General features: G+C 38.9%; 1 protein-coding gene across 1 annotated transcript in view; it reads right to left on the bottom strand.

Annotated features, from left to right (window-relative positions):
* Nucleotides 1-26,197, bottom strand: part of GAS2 (growth arrest specific 2) — a gene marked incomplete at its 3' end in the record, with an annotated part of 88,037 nt that extends 61,840 nt beyond the window's left edge. The window contains exons 1-3 of the mRNA XM_082760824.1: nucleotides 26,129-26,197; nucleotides 16,760-16,921; nucleotides 8,910-9,034 (exon numbers count right to left, since the gene is read on the bottom strand). Coding sequence (XP_082616950.1) covers nucleotides 8,910-9,034; nucleotides 16,760-16,901 — 267 coding nt within the window. The 5' untranslated portion in view covers nucleotides 16,902-16,921; nucleotides 26,129-26,197. The remainder of the gene's footprint in view (nucleotides 1-8,909; nucleotides 9,035-16,759; nucleotides 16,922-26,128) is intronic.
* Between the last annotated feature and the right edge of the window lie 242 nt (nucleotides 26,198-26,439).

The following is a 26,439-nucleotide window of genomic DNA, read 5'->3' as shown; positions in this document are numbered from 1 at the left end:
TTGGTATCAAATCCTGTAGTTCTTACTCATTTATTACTTCCTTCAAGCTGCTAACACTAAATCTGACTTAAGAAATGGACAATTGAGCCAAAGACAGTTTGTCTAAGTTATATTTTCTCAAAAAAAAAAAAAAAAATAATAATAATGCTAATGTACATTCAAGTGCCTAATCTTATGTTCCTGTTCCAGACATTTCCCTAACAGTCTATCAGAAAGCCCCATAAAATATCTGTTGGAAAGTTGCAAAAATGTTTATAGATTAATTTAGAGACTTAAAATAAACAATAATAGTAACAGAATGCATTTAACATAAGAAGCAAATCAAGCAAACCTACAAATGGCTGTTTATACTTTCCTTTCAAAAACTATGTCCTCCAATACTGAGGCTGGAGTAATGGTAAAATTTTATGAAGAAAATCCAGTTTGAACAGAGATTTTGTGAAGAATCTAAATATTGGTATTTTATTTAAAAACTGTGTTCACTAAATATCCAGGGGGGGAAGGGAACATGATTTCTAGCTAAATGGTATTATTAGAAGTCAAAATTCCGTTCTCTTGACCCTATTTTCAGTCTGAATCATTAGCATATTTTCCAAAGCAGGAGCTAACAGATCATTAGCTCCTTAAATCTGAACTACTTTTTCCATGATAGTTATCACAAGATGCAAATTTTGAGTATTTCTGCAAGTTCAGGAAGGGCCAGAGAAAGAGGTATGCAAGAGAATCCCTGTCTTAGGTTCACTTTCCAGAAGAGCAAGGACGGTTCACATGGTGATTAAATGTCCACATCTACTCCAGCTAAAAGAGGGGGGGAAAAAAAAAAAAAAATTCTTTTCCCAGGGCAAAGCATCAGCAGGAAGAATGACCTTGAAGATACAGGATGCTTCAGAGCTCTTTCCAGTGCTGCATAGCACTGTCTTCAACATGGTGCATAAAGTGCACTTAAAAGCCGCTATGCTCTTCAACACATTCACCTGGAAAATACCAGGCAGACAACCACAAAATATCCTAAGTTTGGTGAAAGATCTCCTGTTACCATGTGGTAAGAAACAGAACCCTATGCTACCATGCAATCTTCCTGCAGGCAGGAAAACTTGAGTTGTAAGAATTATTTGCTCAAGCACGTAGGGTTTGTCCACGTGACCATTTGCAGGCAAATCTTCCAGTATCTGCAAGAAACCTGGTAGCAATCCAGTTGTGTGTATGAACACGAGCTCAGCAAGCTATTGACATGTCTGAGAAAGGTAGAAGGAATTTGCTAACAAACAGCTTTATGGTCTTGTGGAAATGATTCCTTCCAGATGGATTAGGACTCATGAGTCATTTCACAAGATTACTCTTTTCCTCTTCTAGCCACATCAGGGTGTCACTATAAAGATTAATATACAAAAAGACAGTACTGTACTTGATTTTTGTCCCTCCTGCATAACTAAGAACCATATCTATACTGTGTATGATTAGAAATTGGCTCCGCAAGCTTTAGCTGAAAACAAATGTCTCCAGAAAGTACAAGTGTGCAGACAAGCAAATTGCTGCCGCAGACCACAGAGAATCTGTTCATAGCCTGACCACATCCATGCAATTCTTGGCTTGAGCATCAGGTTTACAGCTCACAGAGAGCACCTGAACAGGGGCTATGAGACCACCAGACCTGCTAAGGCCGTGCAATGCTTTCCAGTGCCATGCAGTGCATACGTGGTTGCCTAAGTGGTAGCTGGGGAGGCTTTACTGTGGACTGACAGGCTTGAGGCATCAAGCTTACAGAATACCATATTTGCTGCAAGTCCATTCCCTCTACAGGACACAGGTAACCTTGAAAAACTGGAGCCTGCAGTAAAAATAGGTGTGCAATGGTGATCAGATCACACTTTCAATTTTGGCCATCCAGGGTATGAGAGGAGCAAGATCCACACGTTTCAGAGGAAGATACTTCAAAGCAAAGATAGAGAAAAAACTGCCCAAATAAAGTGTTTATTCTTAGCCCTTTCCCTTTGAACTTAAATTACAGCTTCAGGCACGGAAAACTTAGAACCTTTCCAAATAATAATAAAAAAAAATTGATGCAATTCTCTCTGCTGTACCTATGGATGTTCTCATAGCAAGCACACAAATCTGATTCTGTTTAGGAATCTGGTAGCCATGTTCTTAATTAAAAATACCTTGCTGTTTAATGTTCAAAAAGCATTATTACAATTCAGAAAGACCTAATGAAAGAAAACTATAAATGTACTGATTTTCATTGCATAACACCTAAATCATTTGAGGAAGACTTTATTAAGGCAGGATCTTTTCTTCTTCAAGAAGAAAAATAAAGTTATCTGGTTTCACTTTCTTCTTCCCCTTTCCTTTTTTTTGTTTCCTTTCCTCATTTCAATGCATTCCTTGGAGATTCAAATGTCATTTGCTATTTCTCACAAGCTTCCAGGATTCTGATAAGTTCCCCATTCACTTAATTCCCTTGATGAAAAATAATAATTGAAAAGATAAAACAAGACTATATATATCTTTTGTTCTTGTAAATTGTTAGGGCAACCTAAAGCTGTTACTCAATTCTGACTCTCAATGGTCTGGGAGATCAGTCAAATCCTAACCCAGATTCTCCTCTCCAGGAATATTACATTTAGTAGATATTCTTGTGGCCTTGTTGCAGAGCAAAAAGCAAACTCTTTGAGGCAATAGATTTGCAAGCTAAGGTCTGTCTTCTATCAATGTTTACAGAACCATAGCTTTCCATGTTCCTTATGAATGAGACGAGTCAAATAACATTTTTTGTTTTCATAATGGAAATTACTTAGGTACTGATCACAGCTCAGCAAGTGGGATAGTAATACAGTTTGGCACAAGATGAGCTCAAAGCACTTTGCAATGTTCACAAATCAAAGCAATAACATGCAGTGAATAGTATTCCCAGGTAACAGATGTGGAAAATGAAAGCATTGAATGTATTCTCCCAAGAGCAAACAATAAGCTTACAGCTGAAATTGAAAGTGAATATGGTCTCCAGTTTATAATCTTGTTCTTTTGCCATTAGTCCCTTCTTTCAATATTGACAGAATTCAAGTCATTTCCCTGCCTTCTAGAGTCCTTTGCTTTACAGGATTCTGTCTTTACTTCCACAGATGCACAGTTCTCTTTAGAAGCATAAGCATCTGGAAAACTTCAAACAAACTTTAAGTTTTTGTTTGTGTAACTGAACAACTGTTTCTTACCTGAGATCCAACTTCAATATTAGATATTAAGGGCAAGAAATCTTCACCCAAAATCTCAATACAGATCTCTTAATTATAACTCAAAACACATACAGTCAAAATTTCACTGTAGGCAAATCTGCATGACTCCAGAGAAGCCAATGCTGTAACAGTGATCTGCACCCTCCAAGTCTCAGATTCACTAAGTATATTTCCTGGCACAAGGGAAAGCTTTGCATGTGGAACCACTGCAGAATACACTTCGGTTACTAGGACTATGGGTAAGAGGTGGGCACTATTTCTTAATGTTAGGAAATACAGGAACGTGTGTGTGAATAAATTGGTGCTTTACCAGACAGTTTCAATGGAAATACACATGTACCTATGAGGGCAAAATTTAGTGTTTTATACACAACAGCTTTTTTTCAGCGTACATTCAGTTTAATGACATTAAACCAGGATAATCTCAGCTCCCACTGGAAGAATAAAATTTAATGCATAATTGAATTAAATAGTTTAAGACTTCAGAAATATTTGCATCTGGATTTATTTTATACTTCTACCTCTTTTATATGCCAAATCACATCTAGATCATGGCTTCTTGAAAATGAGGTTGAATTTTAGATTTTGATTTGTTTTTCCAAATTATTTCTAGGGGAGATTTGAGTTGAAATTTATCTGATTAACCTCTGAGAACTCTGAGACAAGGAATGATTCAGCTTCGAACTGTTTTAATTCATTTTCCATGAAACCATTGTTTTCAATGGAATATTCATAAATACATGTATGGCTTCAAGGATGGTGGGCAGACTATTACACCCTGCCTATTAAAACTGCGATAACCATTAACACAGTTTATCCATGTTTATTTTAAAATCTTAATTAATGGGCTTAATAAACTAAGCCCAAGCAAATGCAGGCTCTATGCATAGTGCACATGCCTTGATGCTTTAAATTTGTTTGTACAGCTGTGAGATTCTCAAATTAATTATCTGTCAGGAAAAGTAAAAGACTGCCAGGAGAGCATGGAGATGAAATCCAAGCCAATGGGAGAAAATTAAAAAATGGCATCCTGTGACATGAATCACTTTTACAGAATAACCTCTGCTATAATAATAAGTCTGTAGTTTCTAGACACAGATCATTAGCAGCAATACACGTAGTTGCATCAACTTACTACCATTTAAGTGTCCAGCATTTATTAAGACGGATATCAGTCATCTATCTCCACGTCATTTTGTAAATGCACACAAGACATTATTATGACAATAAAATCTCCAAAGAACTGAAAAAAATTATTTCTCTAAGCAGATATTACATAGTCACACTACCCAAACACCACACTCCCTATTCAAAACTCTAAGTTGTCTGAAGCAAAGGTTCAGATACAATATCAACATTTTCTGAAACACTAGGTTTTGAAGCACGGTTTAGCTGCTGAACAAGGAAGAACACTGTCTTCTGGGATTTGCAAAAGAATCTAGCACCTAACATCCTTTGAAATGAACAATTGCTACCTTTTTCATCATTAGCAATGGAAATGTTTTTAATAGCCTGTTACTGTATGATTAACTAATCTAATGCCAGAGGTCAGGGAGTTTGACTCGTGACAGAAACACTCAGTATCTATTCTGACATCCCCAAGCACCTGTTAAGACATCAAGCTCAGGAGGGCGCTGAGCAGAAACTGCATAAAAGGCACCAGAGGCTGCCAAACTCCAGTGCTCTCAATCTCATATAACTGTTCTGGATAATAGATACCAAGCAGAGTCTGACTCAGGTGCTATTTTTAGCTGTAAGACTTCAGTCCTAAAGGCAAAATGGTATTCCATATGTATGCAGAACTAAAAGTACAATTTAATTTAAATTGATTTCTGAGAAGCGTGATCCTTGTGTAAGGACAGATTTGCCAGTGCCCAACCCTGCACAACCGGCAAGGCGTTCAGCCTCCAAAAGTGATAACCCACAAAACATAAGAGCAACCCTACTGGATCAGCCAAAGGCCCACCTAGACTAGACCAGCCTTAAGTAGGTACCTTCCAACCTAGAATAAGACAACAGCAAACACATTATACCTCTCAACATTTTCTCAGGCCCCAACTACTTGATGATATGGGGACTTTCTGGGTTTCGTGGGTTTTCTGTATATTCGGACTTTTAAGGTCTTTCTTATTTGGTGTTTTCCTGAACCCAGGTCAACATTACGAGTGGGTAACGTTCATTGGCAAGACACTTCCAACCACTTCATCAACAAGAATCCACTTTTGTTTGTTTGGCTCCTACCAGCTTCATTAGATGTCAGTTTTGTATAGGAAAAACTGGGAATATCTGCCACACCCTTCACGATTTCAGACGTTCCATCCATTGTACCCATTCCGCTTCCTTCCACATTGAAGAATCCTAACCTACATAAACACTTTTCACAAAAAACTACTCTCTTGATCTTTGGTGCCTTCCTATGACTCTTAAGGAAGGAAGACTTCACTTATCTGTTCTATACTTCTTAATCTCCTTTTCAGTTTCTTAAAGCTGTATTCCCAAGTGACTTTACCAGCAGTTCCCTAACTCTTTGGAAAATGTTTCCAGTATCCCAAAGCTTCTCCACATGATACAACAAGGAAGGGTTTATATCAATACCAGCCTCTTCCTTCCAGATTTGGAAGACCTGATATTACGGGAGACACAGCCTTTTTGGTTTATGCTTTCCCAAATTATTTTACGCTTCAAAAGGCTGATGCTGACCTACGGGGGCCCTGAAAGATGAAGAGCATTCAGTCCTCCCTCATGAGAGAGGAAGTCATGCAGTTACATCAAGAAACCAACTGCAATACTGACAGTGAATAGAAACTTACTGTGCAAGTAATAAATTCTGAGGCAATACAATTTAACCTCTGTCAGTCTGTAGATCAAACTTAAGAAATTATAGCAAACAACTGGCCAGTCAGTGTATGCAGCATTAGTTTTTTATTGTATCCTTACACATGTTGCTGTAGCTGCTCAACTAGCCAGACAGCTCCAAAAAGCTGTGAAAGCAAATTCCTGATCAGCAGTATATATCAAACAGGACAGGATATGTCATCTTCCTCTAAGATGAAACTAAAACCAAAGTATTTTATGGAGTTCTGCCATCTAGGAAGTAGCTTATAAATGAGGAAAAACTTGACTTATGAAAACAAACCAAGTCTTCAAGCTTGTGGAGGGAGTTGGTAAGATTCCCTCCATCCCCATTATCTTTATCTTCAGCCTTATCCTCTCTCTCCCTCACTCAGTTGCAAAAAAACATTGTATCTGTTTTGATAGAGGTTGTCTCTATAGAACTTCCAGCTACCAGTGAAGTCATCTGCTGCAAAGCACCTGGTTGAAAGACCATAATGGTTATGTTTTCCTGTGCACAGAGAAAGGACCAAATTGTTTCAAAATTCCGTATGTATTGTTACTGGAGAGCATAATAATAATAATAATTCAGAGGAGGACTGTGGAATTCTTACTATGTTAAATATCATACAGTATAATCTTCTTATAAATTTCCTTGGCACCACAAGTCAGATTTTCCAACGTGTATACAAGTCCTATTGCCTGGGATTGCTTCACAGGGAATTACAATCTGAAATGATAAGTAGTTCCCTAATAACCTACAATGACACAAAGCTATTACACTGACATTTCTTTCAATTCTTACTAGAATAAATATGAAATAATATACATTGAGAAAATAGCAGTGGAGCATGTTTTCCATTTTGTTGTATTGCCTATTATACCAGTGTGACAAATAATGAAGACCAAAAGTCTTCATAATTACAAATGTCTAAACAGCTTCTAATGTAATTCAGTTAAAAAAAAAGGGGGATCAGCTATCTGAAATAAAGAAGGCCATATTGTCCACTGAAGAAGTTAATCTAAGAGTGGAGCACTACCACTCCAGTGGCAGAACACAGATGTAACACTGATATATTTCTCGGTTATCTTTCCAAATGGCTGCTCTATCAAAATGACCCAGCATCAGATAAAGGTCTGATGACAGAAAAGCAAACAAAAAATAATATATCTTTAAAATGAATATTTTGAGTTTCTGAATATTCACTGGAATGTTGTAGTTGTTGATTAATTTACACCTATTATTTTTCTGACAATTTAAAATTAAAAGGACATGGCTTTCAGAGATGTCAGTCTTAAAAAAGAAAATAAAATGGCTTGCCATTCAGGATTTAATTGACTTTCTAGCATATCAGCTGGGCAAGATATGAAAACGGATTATTTCAGAACTTTGTAGCCAAGTTTACCTTTGGGTTATTCACTGAAGCTTTTAGTAGCTTTTGTTACCAACAGTAACTTTTCATTTGTTTATTTTTAAGAAAAAAATAAATTAAAAAAGTAATAGCTCTTTCTGCCTAGATAGCTCCTAAACTCAACCAAAAATACTGCCTTATTTTTTTCCTTAATTTGGGAATTATTGTGACACTAATAGACCACTCCTTAGGTGAAGACAAGCTGGACCGTATTATAAAGAGCAATTCAGAAGTCATCCAGTATTTCTACTAGCCAAATCTTGACTGCCAGGTCAAATATGAAATATGAGTTCCAGCTGTATTTTTGTCCTTGTGGGAGAAATTTTCCTTCCCTCTCTGATTTACTTCTTATCACTTCTCCTCACAGCTATCTCCTCCTTTTTCTTTAGAGGAAAAAAAAAAAAAAAAAAAAAAAGAAGAAGCCTGCCTTAGTGTAGACATTTTTTTTCTACAACAACAATTCTAAGCTTGGAAACTAGAAAAAAAAAAAAAAAAGAAAAAAAAAACAAACAAAAAAAAACAAAAACAAACAAACAAACAAACAAACAAAAAAAACAGCTTAAGCAGCTGCTGTTGACAACACTGTCAGTCCTCAAAACTGCTGATAAAACTTACGGTGTGCCTGGATTTCTCCTCCAGACAAGTTATGAGAACATCAAAAAGAGAAAATGCATTTTTTACTTTCTCTTTTTGGGTGTTTTTTGTTTTTGTTTGTTTGTTTGTTTTAAACCTGCTGTGTATTTGCCTTTTTAGGTTTAAAGAAAGATGTATCTGTTGCCAGAAAGAGAAATAAAAACACTTGCAGAGCAACTGAACTAATGTATATGTCAACCATCTCATCTAACTTCTTTCAAAAAGACACTTGCTGCACTCTTTAATTTCTCCCAATATAGTCAGCCTATGGTTGGGACCAAGCGAGATCTTAACCTGATCTTTGCACAGCTCTTCAGTGTCTTCTGAAGGTTTATGTTTTCCACATTATCTCTGCAGCTCTTGACTGAACTCCTTCCAGTACGCCACAGGACCTTTAAATTCTAGACACCAAAAGTAACTATAGAATTTTATTATTGGCCTCCCTAGAGCTGTTTATGGAGGAAACAGCACCTCCCTTGGCTACTTAATATACCCTTCGCAAATACATACAAGGATCACGTTTTCTCTATTAGCTACCATATCACACTGCTAGATGCCATTCAATGTCTTATTCTCCACATGTTAAAAGTCATTTTTGAGTACCTTCCTCTTGTAATTACTTTACTAATTACCAAAGAAGCATTCGTTTCCCCCAGTTTTACATTACCAACCATTATATCTCTGCCCATTTGCAGAAACTCCATAAATAAAAATTCTTAACTGCACAGAAAATTTCAGTACCAAAACAGTCAAAATATCTCAGATAATGATAATACATGCTAGAACATTTAATGACACTTACTTTACCAGGCTTGTTTGCCTCAAAGCTGTTTTCTTTAAATTTCTCCTGCAGGGTCTCAGCTAACCGACAAAGTAAGGCACCATTATCCAATTTCTCCATAAAGGTTTCTGCTGTTATTTCTCTACCTGAACAGCAAGCAGAAAGTTAGCATGGCAAAAAGTGTGCAATAGTATCAATTGCACTTATTTAAAAAAAAAAAAAAAAAAAAAAAAAAAAGGACATTCTAAATACATAGACAACAACTTGAAAAAACATGCTTTAACTGAATAACTTGCATTACATTCAATACTTAGTGAATAATCTCACTACTACCTCACCAGTACATATACAGCAAATTATTCAAAAATAACATGCTTTTGGGGGGAAGGTATGTTACCAGAAAATAATTCCAGCCTATAAGAAATCACATACAGCATTTTACATAAGAAATTCCAGTGCTTTTAGCTGTCTTTTTTACCTGTGCAGCAGGCAGATGATTTACACCAGTATGTGTGGGTAGCTATAGCATAAGAATTGCTAACACTATTACTGCAGATTATTTTGCAACAGAAGCAGCAAACTGTGCAAAGAAGGAAATGACAGTTTTCTTTAACGAGCCTTCAAGACTTGATCCTGCAAAAATGTGAGCAAATACTAGTGACTGCAAAGCCCCTTGGAAAAAACATTTTTCAGAAGAAATGTTAGATTCATTAAAAAAAAAAAAAAAAGAGAGAGAGAGAGATGACAAAATTTCATGTCATGTATCTACTTGCCACACAAATTAAAACTTTCATCCAAAAGAACAGAACCAATAGTCTGATTTGATATTGCCATTCTGGCTGATAACATCAAAATATGCTGGCTGGAACAAAGCCAACTACCTTCCATGACTCTACCACTGCATCTTCCTGCAGGAGGAGATCCTGAGTGTCCCACAGAGAGACCTGCCTTCTGATGAGGCTGGACAGGCCAGTTGAAAAGGGAATTATTTGCTGCCTCAAACTAAACTCCCAGAATCACGACATCATTTTCAAATTAAATTATTTGTAATTCTTGTTGAAACTTTTCATATTTTTACTGGAAAAAATTGGCTTCTCTTTGGAGACTCTTTTGACCAGCAGCTGTCTTGTTCAGCATTCTTAACTTCTACCAATACCAAGAGAGAAACAAGGACTAATTATTGCTAATTATTGCTTTTCCCATTAAGACAGAACTTAGTTTTTGTTTGTTTGTTTGTTTGTTTGGGTGCACTTTTTTTTTTTGTGTGTGTGTGTGATATCTTCCTCTGTAATTTGGAAACTGGAATAACACAATCAACTCATTTTTTTCATAGGATATTACACAGCAATCCCAAATAACGTTGTGAGACTGGTTCCCAAGCCCATTCACATCCACTTCTGCTACTCAAAGCTGATTTAAAAAAAAAAAAAGTAGGTAGAAGTCTGCCCACTGCTGGTTATTTTTGCCACAGATTTTTGACCAGGAAGCAGCTGCCTGACCAAATCAGTTAATCAGTTTTATACTTTTCCAGTCAGTGTGGGAAAAATTATTTTCCATGAGATGTCTGGAAACTGAAAGCATTAGTCTGCTTAGAGCTGGTTCACAATGTTTTTGCCAAAAAAAAAAAATATAAATAAATAAAAAGGAAAAAAATAGGAAAGCTATGAAAAAGATTAAGTAGAAATAAAGCTTTTCTATACTTTTTCATTGAGAAGGGAAACCAAATACTCAAAAATAAAAATGAAATAGATAATTAAAAACTAATGTTATACCCTAACATACTGTGAGTACATTGTAATCTGATAATCAGTGTTCACTTACAACATTGAAGAGAGCAGTATTATAAAGCAATATCAGTAAAAAGGAAAGATTGTTTGTCTAGGCCCTTGCCTGAAAACTGTTAGATACTTCAGCATCCTTTGGACAAAAAAATGCCTAGTCTTTTCAGTTTGGTCAGTTAAAGAATAAAGATTAAGACAAAGATCTTTGCAGCAATTCATTCTCAGATACAACAGACTTACATTTCTGGTTACAGTTAAATCTGCTTTTTCAAATGCATTCCTCAGAAATATCTGTTTAATGTCAGTTGGTTCTATTTGTTTGTTTGTTTTTCCTCTCCCCTCCCTTAATTCCCTCTGCCATACAGCCTGCTTTATAGCTCCCATACACGGAAATTACTTCTCCAGGCAGAAGAGCAGTAGCAGCACTGCAAATATTGATCATGGTGGTAGCTTATGCGTAACTGACATGATTTTAGCAGTGCCTCCAATTCAGCTGAAGCTGGGTCTCAAACTGTAACAGGCCACAGATACAAAAATTGAGCATTTCAGCACCTCAAAAAACTTCACCGCCATTCTAGCTTCTGTTTTATTCCCATTTGCGCCATCAACATTTACGGCAAAAGGTATAAACCAATAGAAACCTGAAATTGAAATATTACCATGTTATAGGAACTGCTTTATTTTTAATGAAGTATTGGATTTTTTTTAATAGACTCATTTTCTCTTTTAAAAATCTATTTCAAACATTTTTAATCTCTGCAAGGTTTTACTTTTGTTTTGAAATGCACAATTACCTCTTGCATGGGTAAAAGAGAAATCACATCCTACCAATCTATTCTGTTTTATAATTTATAGATGCAATTTATAGATTTTACTGGTCAAGCCTTAAAAAACAAAACAAAACATAACAAAAACCATGACACTTAAACCTATTTAAAGCTATTTTCTCTTTAAACAGACACGGGAAAGATCTTCTATCTTCTGCTTATATTTAACAATATGTTTACACTATTTTTAATGCTGAATTGTATTAGCAGTTTGGTCACTGCATATTGTATGCTAAGCTGGAGTATTTTAGTTCTGTTCCCTTTTATGAAAGCTGAAAGAATGAGTTTTGCACTGAACATCTGTATCCAATGAAAAATATATTAGGTGTCAGCTTTCAATTCACTGTATTTTATGGCTCCAAGAGGTGGTATTTCTTTGCTAAAACAGACACTCTGACATATTTAACAGTTGAAATGTATTGATTCAAATGAGAGTAATGTTCATAGCCTGAGGAAAAAAACGGCTCTGTGTATTTGTATGGAAAAAACATTAAACTCCATTAAAAATGTATAACTCCCCCTATAATTACAAGAAAGCAGTTGCAATGTTTTTATAGAATGGTAATAACATTAAATATAATAAAAAACAACACTAGAAGTATGAAAAAAAAAAAAACAGGAATATGAAGTCTTTCTCAAACCTTACAAGCATTGCTTACCCTCTCTTACACTACACTGACCAGATACCCCTTAAAAAAGTTGTTCTTTTTCCTGAATGCCTATTGCTTGGGATCTGCGGGCAGCTATCTGCAAGGCCACCCAGCCCTGGGGTCTTCATTCAAGCAGACTGGGAGGTCTGTGAAAGAAGAACTGCAAAGAGCCCGTATCCTCACCCTCTTGGGCACATGCCCTGGGTAAAGCACTCCCTGTTGCCCCCCTTCCTCCCCAGACAACCAGAACCTTCAGAAAAAGGTGGAGGGACTCGAATATTAAAACAGAGGTAACAAAGTCTAGCTGCTTCCTCTATTCCATCCCTGAATTGTTCCACACTCAGTTTAATTCCCACAATGCAAGACACTGGCTCCAGCCCAATAACTAGCTGATAAACTATTTGAAGTGAAGATTGGAATGGTAAGTCAAAAGTAATAGTTTAGAAACAGAAACATCTCTGAAACATCTCAGTAGGAGGATGCTCTTGTACTGCACTGAGGTAACAGTGGAAGTATTTCTCTTGACCCCTCTACTTGTGTGGCATTCATACCCAAGACAACAAAAAATTGAGGAAAACAATGGCCAATGATTTTATGCACATAAAAAAACTGCCTCTTTTCTGACAAGAAGGCTGTTGTGTATCCTAGAATAGCAGAGAGCAAGAGGAATAATGTTGATAGCCTTGACATTATTGTTTACTTGAAATGGGATACATAAACAACCCCAGTGGCATGCTGATACTAAAGAAAATTATAAAGTCTCTCAGCTACATAATTTACTCAGTGCCAGCAAAAACACTACAAGTATCAGTGCCATGAATATCTCGATGTTCAGAGATATTCGTTATTTCCCTGTATTTCCCACTGGCTTGAGCTGAACACACAGATGTTGAAAATAGAGGTACTGTTACAAAATCCTCTTAGACTGTAAGATAACTGAGCTGAAAGAGGTTTTGCTTAAAACTCAGAATCTAAGAAATACCATTTTCTTACAGAAGACTTACAAGCCTTCATCCCCCAGACTTTATGCCTCCTTCCACACAGCTTTAAATTCCAAACCTGGTCTCAACTCAGTGCCTCTCCGACCTTCCTCACCTTACTATTGCTCTTCTCCAGGTCTACTCCATTTCCTTATCCAGGCAAGCAACTTTTACATGCCTCGTACACCATGCAATTTCTACAAGTCCAGTTCCTCATTATCTTACAATCTCCAGCTCCTTACCTATGAGTTTCTGAAGCCCAGAAGTTCTGATAGCTAGGGTCTCAGCACCGAAGCCCAGATATGTTCCCATAACCAGGGAATATCTTAAAGGCCTATTTTGTAGTTCCATGTTCTAAATGAAGCAGGATGGAATAAACAATGGTATTGGAATCTCCTGGCCCCAGAAACAGGAAAAAAAGATCAGGGCTTTACACAATAGCCAAAGGGGAAACAGGGAAATTTGCACTTTATATCTGTCCTACACTATCAACTCATCATGAGGCCTGCTCATTCTGATGGAAACCTTTTCCCTCTCCAGATACCTAAGATAAAATGAGACAGTATTGCAGAATACAGAAGGCAGCAAACCCCTGTTGCCTTCAAATTGTCATTTTGCCTCCCTTAGAAGATGAGTGTGGCCCAATGGCTGTAATTCCCATGTGAAGCTTGCTCAAGGTGATACAGATTTCAGTGTCAGCAAGAGGATTCAACTAAACACGTATTATCTATCCAATTCAAAGTGCATCAGCAGTGAAAGCATCGTGCTTATTGTGCTTCATTCGCTCTATACAAAATAAGGACATGGCTAAGGAGATGATCACACCTTGCAAGACAATACATCTCCTCAACTTTGGCACTGCAAAATCTCTCAGCTGAGCCACCAGAGAAAAGTGAGGCTATGAAACAGAACATCCATAGAACATCCAGCATGTAATCCCATTCCTGCTGCAACCCTGAGGCACCCCATTTTGCAAAGGCTATGACGTAAAACATCACAAATCAATCCCATTGGAAACATGGATTTCATCTGAGATGTCCCTCTCCTAGTCCCTGGAATGCAGGCAGGTAACATCTATTCAGCAATGTAGCTGTAACGACAAACTGTTCTTTCAAAAGCTTTGAGTTTCTCCAACACGAATCCAAAAATAAATAGTGAAATGTGTGCAAAAGTACTAAATACTACCCAGAAACAATCTCCATGCTAAACTACAGTAAAATGTCTAATGTCTCAGGGTTAAAATTCTTAGAAAGCTATTTTTCAGATTCATCATGTATCCCAGTCTTCCCGTTTGTCCCTCATATAAGGTCAAATTCTAGCTGTGATGTCTAATTTTTATGTAATTCGTATTATAAAGGTCAATATTCTTTTCATCTTTTCCAGTTTGCAATTTTGAACCCACACAAGGCTTCGCTGGTGCAAAATTAACTGCCACGTACACTGTGTAGGACGTATTTGCTGCTCCACAGAATGCCAAAAATGCCGTCAGTTGATCAAAGTACATCTAAGAGGTTCGTCCCTCTTCTTTACTAAATTACTTTGTAATATTTTTGAAAAATTCTACATTTATTTGAAAAGATTACTTGTCCTTGTTGATCCATAGTACAAATGAATGAACAAAATATTATGAAACAAAATGTGAACAAACATGACAAAAATTAATTTAAGTACATCCTAATTTTTACTATAGTATAAACCGGGCAGTCATATTGTGCTGACATTTTAATAATAAAGTGACATAAAGATACTTAAATGTAGATGACACAAGTTAAAGCATATACCAAACTAGGGCATGAGTATACAGAACATTTTATCCTACAGCAATATGTGCATTTGTCCTTCCTCTCATGAAAGTTAACCACAATTATATAGTAATTAAACCAAATTTGAATTCTGGGTGAATATCTTTACATGAATATAATTACTTTAATTTAGTTACACTTAATTTATTTTCAGTGTGAATTTTAACTTAATTATTAATTTGAATAACAACGTCTACATAGGAATTCAAAGCACTTGAACAAATCACTGTAACTTAGTTCTTCAAAACAATCTCTGAGAAAAAAAAAGCTTGGATGTGAAAAGGTGTAGGGGAATGCATTAAGCAAATGAACTGTGTATGCTGCTTAATTAAAAGAAGGCTGAGCCCATTTAGTTATACAGTGCAGAGTTTGGTGTCCATATGAAAAATCAGATTTTTAATTACAGTTGGCATTTCAGAGCCTCCTGCTGGTTGCTACTTTCCTACTAAAAAAAAGTGACCTCATTCCTAAACTTGTCACTGGAAAAGCTCTATTAGGAACTGCTAACAAACTTCTATTTGTTTTCGCGTGGCTCACTATAACTTCATTGTTTAAAACATTTCAACAATACATTAAATCCTTGATAGAACGTGCTTCTACTGATTCAAAAAGCAGTCCTTTGGATTGCTGTCTTGTGGTAATTGGAACGAAAAGGCAGGATTTCTAGATTTTGCTCTGGCATTGCCTAACCAACTTAATATTTGAAACTCATTAATTTAAATGGAAGTACCACACTAAGATGTGATTTAAGGTGCCAATTTTACAGTTTTGAGTTCATAACTATTCCAACTCTAAAATAGTTATCAACTATCTACAAAATATTGTGGTCCTGAGTACATTCTGCTGACACCTAATTTTTCTACTATGCTTCTCAGAGCATAGCAGTATTGCCCTTCCTCTCAAAAAAGACAAACTGCAGCAATGCAGAACATGCAGAGGAAAGGCACTTTGTTATTGTAGGATATCACTGAAAGGGTACAGCTACAGCAGCTGCCAAGACAATACATTGCCTATATTGTCACCAGAGGAGACTCACACAGAAAATCCCCAATTTAAAAAAGCTCATCCAAATTTTCCTCCAAAATAAGATGAGCAAGGTTTTCAGGTAAACACCTCATCTAAAACAGTATTGCCTGATTTTTGAACAAGGGGAGGAACTGTTGCTGTGTTTCTCTTACTGTCATCTTGAGGATAAGCAATTTATTACAAAAATCAGCTATTTCCCTGATGTATTCCCTGTATATTCATGAGCAATATGCTTCTGCTTCACACAGCAGGAGGCAGAGCCAGAACCAGTAACTCCCCAGGTCCCAGCCATAACCTGGGGTCAAGCTCCTCTACACAGAAGCTTCTGGAAGACTTTGCACACATTGCACTGGGCAGTAATTATCAATCACTAGACTACTTGGTCAGCAAAGAACTATTTAACAGGTTCTTCCATTCAAGACATCCAATACACCTATAGTTTGTACAAGGTCTCCCCATAAAATTATAAGATACACTTGATGGTAGTAAGTAGCACTGTCCAGCTTAATAGTATTGATGCAGAAAGCACATGCAAAGGAAAATTGAAAGGGAAATTTGAGGAAGAACAAACATGGAGGGAGTAAGAGTTCAATCATGCTGCTGTCAGAAACACTGTGGAGTGTTTCTCCGACTACTTATTAGCTTTTCTGACCATGCTAACAAGTGCAGAAGGTGAAGATAGCTAGCTAATCAAAACCACCTTGATTTCTGAAATGCAAAGATGTCTGAAGATCTGCATTTTCAGCTGAGAGCGCATAGAGTTCTCTTACTGCCCAGTGATTACATTACTCTTATTGTATCTTACCCAGTAGGTTTGTGAGCCACAGGGCCAAATCCTCTTTCATCGGCAACAAGTTGGCCTCATGCCTACTGGCAAGCCACTGACTGTACTGATGCATATCAGAGAGGCCAGGCCCACGTGCCTTCGGGCTCAGAGCAGTGCACATTGCTTATCCACTTGTTGTACCTGTTGGATTGTCAAGAAGAAAAAAAAAATCCATTATACCAAATAAACTTTGACAGGTTCTCTTTTTAGAATTGTAGTAGACAACAATGTTAGCTATGATTGTAAGAAATCAGATGTCAGACAAACAGATGGGGATCTAACACATGAACACTTCAACTGAAGTCTTGTTTTGTTAATGGCTCGCGTTGCCACTGATTAAATCACATAGATAAACGTCTACTTCATTTGTACTCACCAAGCTACACGTTGCCATCACAAAACCAAATATTCTGCAAGGAATGATTAAAATCAAATGAAAATAAACATTTCACACAACTCACTACGGTGCCTGATCCAATATCCATTCAAAACAAATGGAAAGCTTCAAAGATTGTTGGACCAGACCCAAAAAAAACATGTGAACAACTGAGTTACGCTACCGCAGCAAACTTACTAACAATTAACAAATGCAGTTACCAGGTGGGATCCACGTATTCCGCAGCTTTAGAATAACCAAAGAAAAAACACCACGTGGATTTACTGAATAACATTGTTTCTTCAGAAAGCAGCATGACAGCCAGTGCTGATCACCCACACTTCCCACTTCCACCATTTGCACAAAGACTCCTCTGCTTCAGTGACAACTTCTGGAAACTTTCGTTTCAGGTAAGACAATACGTCATGTGTTAAATATTAGTCAAGTGTTCAGACTCCTGCAGTGGCCAGGGATGTTAGGCCCACAGGACCTATATCCCTGTTCCTGAAGGACTAATTCTCCCATCTGTGGCATTCGTGTGCTAAGAAAGAAGGTTATTTTTTTTTCCTGAAAAGAAAATCAGACCTGAACCCTAATGCTTGCAGCAATGACTGGGATGCTTTCTTGCCTGGCAGGCAGTAGCCTACTGAAAACCTGGTTGCACCAACAAGGCCTTATGGAGGTTGAAAGATTATTAATGGGCTAGGGGGTAAAAGTCCTAAGAAATTGTTCTTTGCCTGTTGTCCCAGGTGACCCGTGCTAACTGTGGTTATATGTGGCAGCTGACTTCAGCTTATGAAGCATTGCAAACACTGTTTCTTTCTGTGCACTGCATACCTTTCAAGTCAGGTAAGAGGTAATAGTGACTTAAAAAAAAAAAGTCCAATTTGTTATACTATTCCACTGTGGTCTGGAATAGCAAGAATACTTAAAATAAATTCTTTGCCAAAAGGAAAATGTTTACTGAATGTAAAAAGTAATTGCATTTCCATAAAACTGTGCTGTAACCTGCATTTCCAAATACATGAAAAGCTATTTGGGATATTTTAACATTTACATTAAAATACTCCAGCATTTTTAAACCATACCCTGGGTAACTAAACTTCTTGTTCACAAAAGCTTCTGCGTAGCTCTTGATGAGAGCACCCAACCTCCCACTCTAAACCCTGAAACTTTAGTTGCCCTTGAAGTAGTTGGACACAGCTTTGACTATGACTCTACCTCTCACTGAAATCAGCCGGTTTTCAGCTGGGAGGTAGGTGGGAGGGCCTGGGGGGGGGGGGGAGGGAGAAGGAGACAGAGATGGCAATAAAGCTTGTATTCCTGCATACAAATACCTATTTCTGAATTATCATTATATTTGATAGTTTTCTAACAAGAAAAATCCTTAAGTATCAAAATTCCTTTGGAAGCCAAGCATTTTAAGATAGACTAAAAATGTAAACGAAGCACAGCTCTGTTCTGTAAACTGACTTGTTACAAACATCAGCCTGAACTTGTGTTTTTCTGGTTGATTACATTCAAGTTATACCTGTTCATTTTGTTCAAGGGGAAAAAAAAAAAAAAAAAAAAAAAGAATTAGGCAGTTGACTGTGCAAAAAGTTATCAGGAATGTCACTCACAAAATGGATTCCTTCTAACTAAATGATGCGAACAGCTTCGGACTTGTAATGACAATGTATTTAAAGTTGTTTGAAGTGACTTGGAACCACACAATTGATGCTTCAAATCACTGCTTCTCTTTGGACAGATGGAAATGGAAGCAAGACGGAAAACTAACACCACTTGTCTTCAAAGAGTATGTGGGAAAAATCAGGGATAAATACATGTACTTGTTACTTTCTTTGCAGACAAAAAGTAGTTTTAAAATAATTTGTGAATGATTTCTGGAGCCTATCAACTCCACTGATGAGGTGAGAAGCAGAATAGAAACTAGTTTGCTCTCTTTAATTGTCTTGGAAATTGCACCAGTTAAAATAATTAAAAAAAAAAAAAAAAAAAAAAAAAAAGTTTGTTTCATATACAATACACAAATAAAACACAAGAAAAATGCATCTTTTTCATCTATTTCCCAGTTATACACTGTAGCTGAATATTTCGGAAACAAAGTCCTACAATTTGTTTCTTTTGATAAATATACTGAAAAACACATATCCAGGACTTAGAAGTACCATTGTTCTACAGGAAAAAACTACACATTGCACCTCGTCACTCGAAATAATTTCATAAAGGCTTTGAGGAGATGGTTGGACTCGATGACCCTTGGATGTCCCTTCCAACCTACACTACATGTACGCTGCTCTTTAATATTTCAAGGATGCACACAGACATTTCATGGGGCACCCATTAGATGGCACACAGCTGGGGTGTGCTAACAGCAAAACCAGGGAGACAAAACCCTGTCCTTTCACCTCAAGAAAGCTGCACCTACATTTTCACTCCTAAGACCTTGTATGTGAAATGTGGAGTTAATTGATAACCACCATTATAATATGCCTCACAGATGGCCTGAATGCTGTAGTTGGCTTCCACCAACAAGGCAGGACTAATTCTAAAGTGGAAAAGTTGTTGTTTTTTTTTTGTAATTGTTGTTACTGCTTCTTTGTTTAAAGAACAGAAAAAAGGGAGTGAAGTCTCCTGGACCAGCTACACAGAGATAATTTGGGTTTCCCTGTCGGTCTGTGAAACAAGTGCTGCAGTCTGTTTATGCTTCAGTTTGTTCTCTGGGGAAACGCAGAACACAGAATTGACAGATCTGAGATGTTATTTGAGTTCAGGCCTAAAATCTCGAAATACACTTCATACTGACCTCTCTTGTCTTACAAAACTCAGCAACCAGGCTGAATGAAATTCAGGAAACTTGGGCCTCAGTGCAGGAAGGAAAATGGGAGAATAAAGAGCTCTGACTTTGGAGGATAAATAGGTATTTGAGTCTGGTAATAACCTTACTAGTAAGAAGAGCCAAGATCCAGAACAAGAATGGTGCTCTGAGTTTAAGGTGGTTTTAACAGGACACAGGGTCACGGAATGGGACAAGTTGGAAAGATGAAGAAAGACAAGAAGAGCTATAAACTGAATGATTTGGTCATCTCTACACTGGGATTAGGTCTGCTTGAAATAGTAGCCCTGAATTAACCATAGTTACTGAAAGGATATGGGTTAATTTGCAGAGCTGACATATAAAGTTCAGACAGCAGAAAGAGAAAGTCAGTACTTATGAAAACTCTCCACAGAAAAGAACCCTGAAGAATCGCAGATGAACCATGTAGAATCCAACTTTATCTCTAAGTTTAAGTTCATGTCGGAGAAGATTTCTTCTTCTTCCCCACTACTTCCCCACCACTGCCACTTCTCTGCAAGCCTGCACTACACCTCAGTAAAATATTTCCTTGCTAGAATCAAAGCAAGAAAGTCCTACCTCAGATGTTTAAAATAAAAATCAGCCTTCAAGGAACAGAGCACAATTACTCCTGTAGCACCTGTAGCTCCTATCACAAATTCTACAAGAGACAGCTGTGGTACAGCTATCAAATTGTGACAGAAGCTATAAACTCCTAAATATTCTTTATGTGAACACTGACTGCTACTGAACCTCTAAGTTTAACTCAAGCCTCCACAATATTTCAGTACTGAAGCACCTACACTCCATCAGTGAAGTACCTACACTTCAGCCTAGAAAAGAAAACATTCTGGGGAGACCTTACAGTAACCTACCAGTACTTAAAAGGGGCCTACAAGAAAGATGGGGAGAGACTCTTTATCAGGAAGCTTAGCAACAGGAGAAGGAAGAATGGCTTTAAACTAAGGGTATGTTAGGTTAGATGTTACAAAGAAATTCTTCACTCTCAGAGCAGTGAGGCACTTGCACAGGCTGCCCAGAGAAGCTGTGGCTGCCCCATCCCTGGAGGTGTTCAAGGCCAGGTTGGATAGGGCTTTGGGCAACCTGAGCTGGTGGGAGGTGTCCCTGCCCATGGAAGGGGGTTGGAACCAGGTGGTCTTTCTGATCCCTTGAAACCCAAAGCATTCTAAAGAATGCTTCTAGAATTCTTCCAAAGAATTCTATGATTCTACACCATCATCTCACTGCTTTAAGACGTATTAAGATATTTACTTTTTGGTGAGGCAGCGAAAACTGTCATGACAATATAGCATTGACAGTATCAGTAAGAGAGATTACCTAACTTGCCACAGAGGTAAACAGTAGCATTCAAGGATACATGGCTACAGCTGAGGAGGCAATCTGCTTTGGCTCCAACAACTATTTCATCCTTTCCTTTTGGCAGACACAAGGTATGAACAAAGTAGCCAAAAAATATTGTTTTTCCCTATCTCACTACTTCCTAACAGCAACATCAAATCAACATATATACAGTTCTTTAAAACTAGCCAACACAAACATGTCAAATATCTCATTTTGTATGTTACACTTTTCTATGAACTGTTGAAGCTGACATGAGATATGCCTAAGTATTTTTAAAACTTACCTCTAAATGCTTTGCTCCTCAAAAAGCAATTTCTTCCCCCTATTCTGAAGGCAAAGTAGGAAAGGTCTTAAACTACTTTTCATTCTGTTTTGTTACAGGTCATATTTATGCAGCACAGCCTTTTTCTTTCTTTTTCCTTTTTTTTTTTTTTTTTTTCCAACCTCTGTCAATAAGAAGAAAACATCTCAAATTCTCAGACCTATTGTCTAGCTGAAGAATTCTATGTGGGATAGTTTACAGTACACCCAGTGTCTTGTAACAGATTGAACACACTGAAAGGTTATATTTCTCTCTGCTTGCTTCTACTAAACAGTGAAGTTTTTATTTTGCTTTACAGTAGTACATTTAGTTTTCTGTGTATTGTAGCTCTCTGCTTGTATTTTGCCAGCAGTGTAACTTACACTATCTGCTGATTGTTGTTAGTGATCATCAGATGAAAGCAAAGAGAATCAAACAAGTAATCTTCTGTAATTCCACTGGCTTTTGTTGGGGTTAACCAGTAGAATAAAAAGATTCAAGAATAATGCACTCTGTATTTAAAACACACAGGAGTCAAAAATTGTTTAATCCAGAAAGTAAGACTGGCCACACAATTAAGTGCCCACAGTTGCATATCCCTGGATTCAATTCCATTTCTGATTCCAACCACCTTCCTTTACGAGCAAGTTTTCATAACACTACTCTTCTAACAAATTGGAGCATTATAAGAATGAAAAGATTGTTTACTCTGCATTGTAAGAAGCATGTACAAGTGTAGGTGCATGCATATATATGCACATATGAAAAAATACACATGCTCCAGCCTGTGAATTCATCAGGCAAATCAGTAACTTGTTACTCCCAACTACCCACCTAGCACATATACATAATGGTTTATACAGAGAACCTGCTGGCTTTGCAGTGCTCTCTGTTAGATGAGTTTCGCTGTTGCTTCAGCCTTGTCCCTAATTACGACACGTGCATTTAGGTCTCAGTAAACAAAAGGAGGATTGAACCACTCCTTTTTACTTGCTGCATGATACTGTCCTGCCGGGTCAGGGACAAAGTCTTTCTGAGTCACTTCCTCTTTATACTTTGTTTTAAGAACTAGTATAGAAATGAAATATCTAGCAAAACAAGTCTTTTTCTTTGTATTCAGTTAGGAAAGTATAAAAAGATGTTAAAATTGGATAGGAAGGAAAAAATTCTAAAGCAAATACAGAAACGTGTTGAGATCTATCAGATCATCTCTTATGCAAAGGTCCTGTATGATGTATCCTTTGTACTACACCAGCTTGATCTAAGCTGCATCACAGACCTGTTGCTTGAGTGTACAACAGGGATGTGTTCGGGCTCTCTAGCCTAGCAGGCAGGACATTGGACTGGCTCCTTTCAGTTGGCAGCCAGAACAGAATTAGCCAGGAGTGAAGATTTGTGCACATGCCAGTTCAGTGGCCTACTCACTCTACAAAGCTGGAACAGAAGATGGCATAACTCAGTCTTGGAACCCAGTGTCCAAGGCAATTTCCTCAAGCTTTCACAGAAGTAAATACTTAGGCTTTAAGCTTGTGAAATGATGTTTCCCCTACTATGGTAGGAGGAAGCGTGTTAGCTATCTAGTCATAGAAGAGAAAATACCATGCATTCAACCGTGCAATAGCTTCACTGTCAGTGGTAGAGAGAGCAGACAGCAGCTTAGACGAGAGCAGCAATAGTTTTCTCTGAAGGAACTGGAACTTGAACGCTAGACTGCGCATTGGCTTTGACAGAGGGGTATCGGCTATAACTGCAGACAATCTCCTGCTGTCTTAGAGAGAAGGTAATGCTATTGGAAAGCAGCCATCCTGGAAAGAGAGGAGACAGAGGATCAAAAGCCAGAACAGAGCTCATGAGTATCTGGCAAGGGTCTCTGCTGGATCTCCCTGCTAGTCCTAATCACCTCAAGCAGATGGAAAAGAACAGAAATTTTGAAACTGTACTAGAGTTTAAGTGGACTGTGTGAAGCAGTCGCTTACTGTAAGCTGGGTGCAAAAGAAGCTTAAATAAAAGATCCCACATTCATAAATAAAGTTGCAGCAACAAAACACACTTTTGTGTAAGCAGAAGTGATGCTGCCCACAAAGTGGGATTCATACTTGCAGTCGCCCCTGTCTCAGCAGCAAGTGCCACTCACACATACAGCATGCCTAAGCATAAGCACGCTCACTGATTTTTATCTTCCTACCTTGGTGTTGACATATTTTTCAGATTTGGACAGAATAATATAAATCCACAAACTAAAGACTGCTTTTTGTTTTTTTCCACATCCTCAACCATATACATATGTGTGCACACACTTGTGTATGCAGAAGCTGAGGGTGGGGGGAGAAGATGTGAATGCCTTCCTTAGAAAGCCACAGGGTAACTAACAACTTCTGTAATTTATGTTTTTGGTGTCAGGAAACTTCTTAATGGTGAGATCTGCTAGACAGTGGTATAACTTGAAGTCAAGTTGTGAAAGCTCCCCTACTTGAAATACTTCAAATAGACTAAACGAAGCCATAGGACTATGAGCAGAGACCCATCACTCACTGGTCAATGTGAAACAGGCAATTTTTGTCACCTGCAGTTTTCAGCTTAGTGCAGAACAGTTATCTCTTTCCTTCTGTCATTCTACATGTGTAAAAACAAACACAGTCACTTTTAAAGTTATGATTCTGCCACTACCTCTCATAGCTCCTCTTCAAAAGCTAGTACAGAGCCTTCCCTTCTGTAAGGCATGACAGGTCGTTCTTATCTGCATCATCTTAAATGTGTATATATGTAATCTTAGTTTTCTCAGTACCATAAACAAGAAGATAAAACATAGGCTCACAGATGCAGCAAGCGTATTTTTAAAAGGAAATTCAATTTTTCTAGTTATTTTATTATCCTTATAAACTATACCACAACCAATTTAGCCCAAAGTTTCTGGAGCTTTCCCAGATTGACTTGGAGCATACTGTACGTGTTCGGGGGGAGGGGCACCGGAGGGGAACCACCATCTGAAACTCATTAATCAATTAGAATTTTTAAGGGCTTACATCAAAATGTGATCTACACTGATAAAGTAAACTTTAATCACAAGAAGCCTTTGTCCTTTCCTTTATGAATATACTCGCTACAAACGCGCGCAGCGCTCGGCGCGGAGGATGCAGAACCTGGCAGAAGCAGCGCGCTGATACTTTAGACCTGTAAGGCCCTTGGTCTGAGGCCAGACCAAAATGAAGTTAACCACACAAAAATCTGAGCTAATCATTGAAAGCCTAGACATTTCCAGGACTATGCCTGGTAGAAACAATTTTGTTGCCTTGATAACGTCTCCTCTTCCAAAAGGAAAGCAACGAGTCCTTCTCACATAGACCAAAACAAAACCTGAGGAATGTTCAATATCTCCCTGCTCATAAAATTACAACTTCTGGAAACCAAGCTGGTTGTAACACAGTCCAAAAACTTTCAAGTTGACTTCTCTTTGCCTGGCTCTTACCACATGTTTTTCTGCTTATCTAAGCAAAATAGCCATTAAAAATTAGTACAAAAGAAGTTTCCATCTCCACCTGAGATCTCAACTAGAAAAGGAAGTATTTCCAGACAGGTACATACACACACACCTGGCATAAGCACATCTCACAGGGAGTGGAAGCGCATCTCTTGCTACAGGCACACTATGCAGACGGAGTTACAAACCAACGCTCATCTACATTGCATTTAATTATGAAGGTCCATTTCCCCGTTGTGTCCTGAAATTAGTGTCAGGCTTCCACCGAGAGGTTTCAAGTGGAGCGAGAAAGGTACTTCAGGCAGTAAGCATGCTGCTTGAAATAAGACCACGGGCAAAAAGAAAAATAAAGGAACCAAGTGAGTCAGTGAGAGCTGCGAGCTTGGGGACAGCACTGAGTCTTCTTCACCTCACTTCCTTCACGGTTTGGGTTGGCTGTGGTTCCAACCAGGGTACCGCACTCCAGTGGCGATCAGGTGGCCTATGGAACCCCACGATATCAATTCTGGAGCGCCGGCTCCTTTCCTATTAAATCGCAACGCACACCACAAAACCGCCACCAACCCACGACACCTGGCACGGCACCTACCCCGCGGGGAAGCAACCGGTCGGGATTTAACACACGCGGCAGCGCAGACAGACTCTGGGTTGGTTGCTTTTCATTTCCAAGTCACGTCACAGGCGTGCAGGAGCTGCACGGGGAGCCCGCGGCGCATCCTCCCCGGTGCCCCGGGAGCCGGCCCTGGTGCCCCCGCCGGAGAGACGGGGCTCGGCGGGGCACACCGCTGCCGCAGCATCCTCCCGGCGAGGCTTTGGGGTCGCCCTAAGAGCTGACCCCGGAGCCCGAGGGAGGCGGCGGGCACAGCCGGCTCCCGCAGCCCTTCCCATGCGCTTCCCCCCAGCTCCACCACCGTGCCAGACGCGTGTCCCCGTCCCTTCCCCAGCAGCCCGAGAGCCCGGGGGGGGGGACCCGACCCCTCGCCCGCGCTCACCCGCCGCGGAGCCCGGCTCGGCGCTGGGCTGCGATCGTTCCTCGGCGGGGCCCCTCGGCGGCGCGGCTGAGCTAATGCCTTGGCCATCGGCGCCGCTCCCGGCTCTGCCCCTCGGGGGCAGGACCAAGCGCGGCCGCCGCGGGGTGCCCGGGGGCGGCCCCGGCAGCGAGCCCCGGCCGCGGGGTTTCGGGCGAGCCCCGCCGCGCCCCCAAGCCGCTTGCCAAGCCCGGGAGCCCCGAGAGCGGGAGGGGAGGACCCCTAAACCCCCAGCTGGCCGCGGGGAAGGAGGCTGCAACAGCAGCAGCAGCAGC

Source organism: Aythya marila (genome assembly GCF_965140915.1).
Source record: "Aythya marila genome assembly, chromosome: 5".
NCBI lineage: Eukaryota > Metazoa > Chordata > Aves > Anseriformes > Anatidae > Aythya > Aythya marila.
This window is presented reverse-complemented; position numbering and strand designations above follow the sequence as displayed.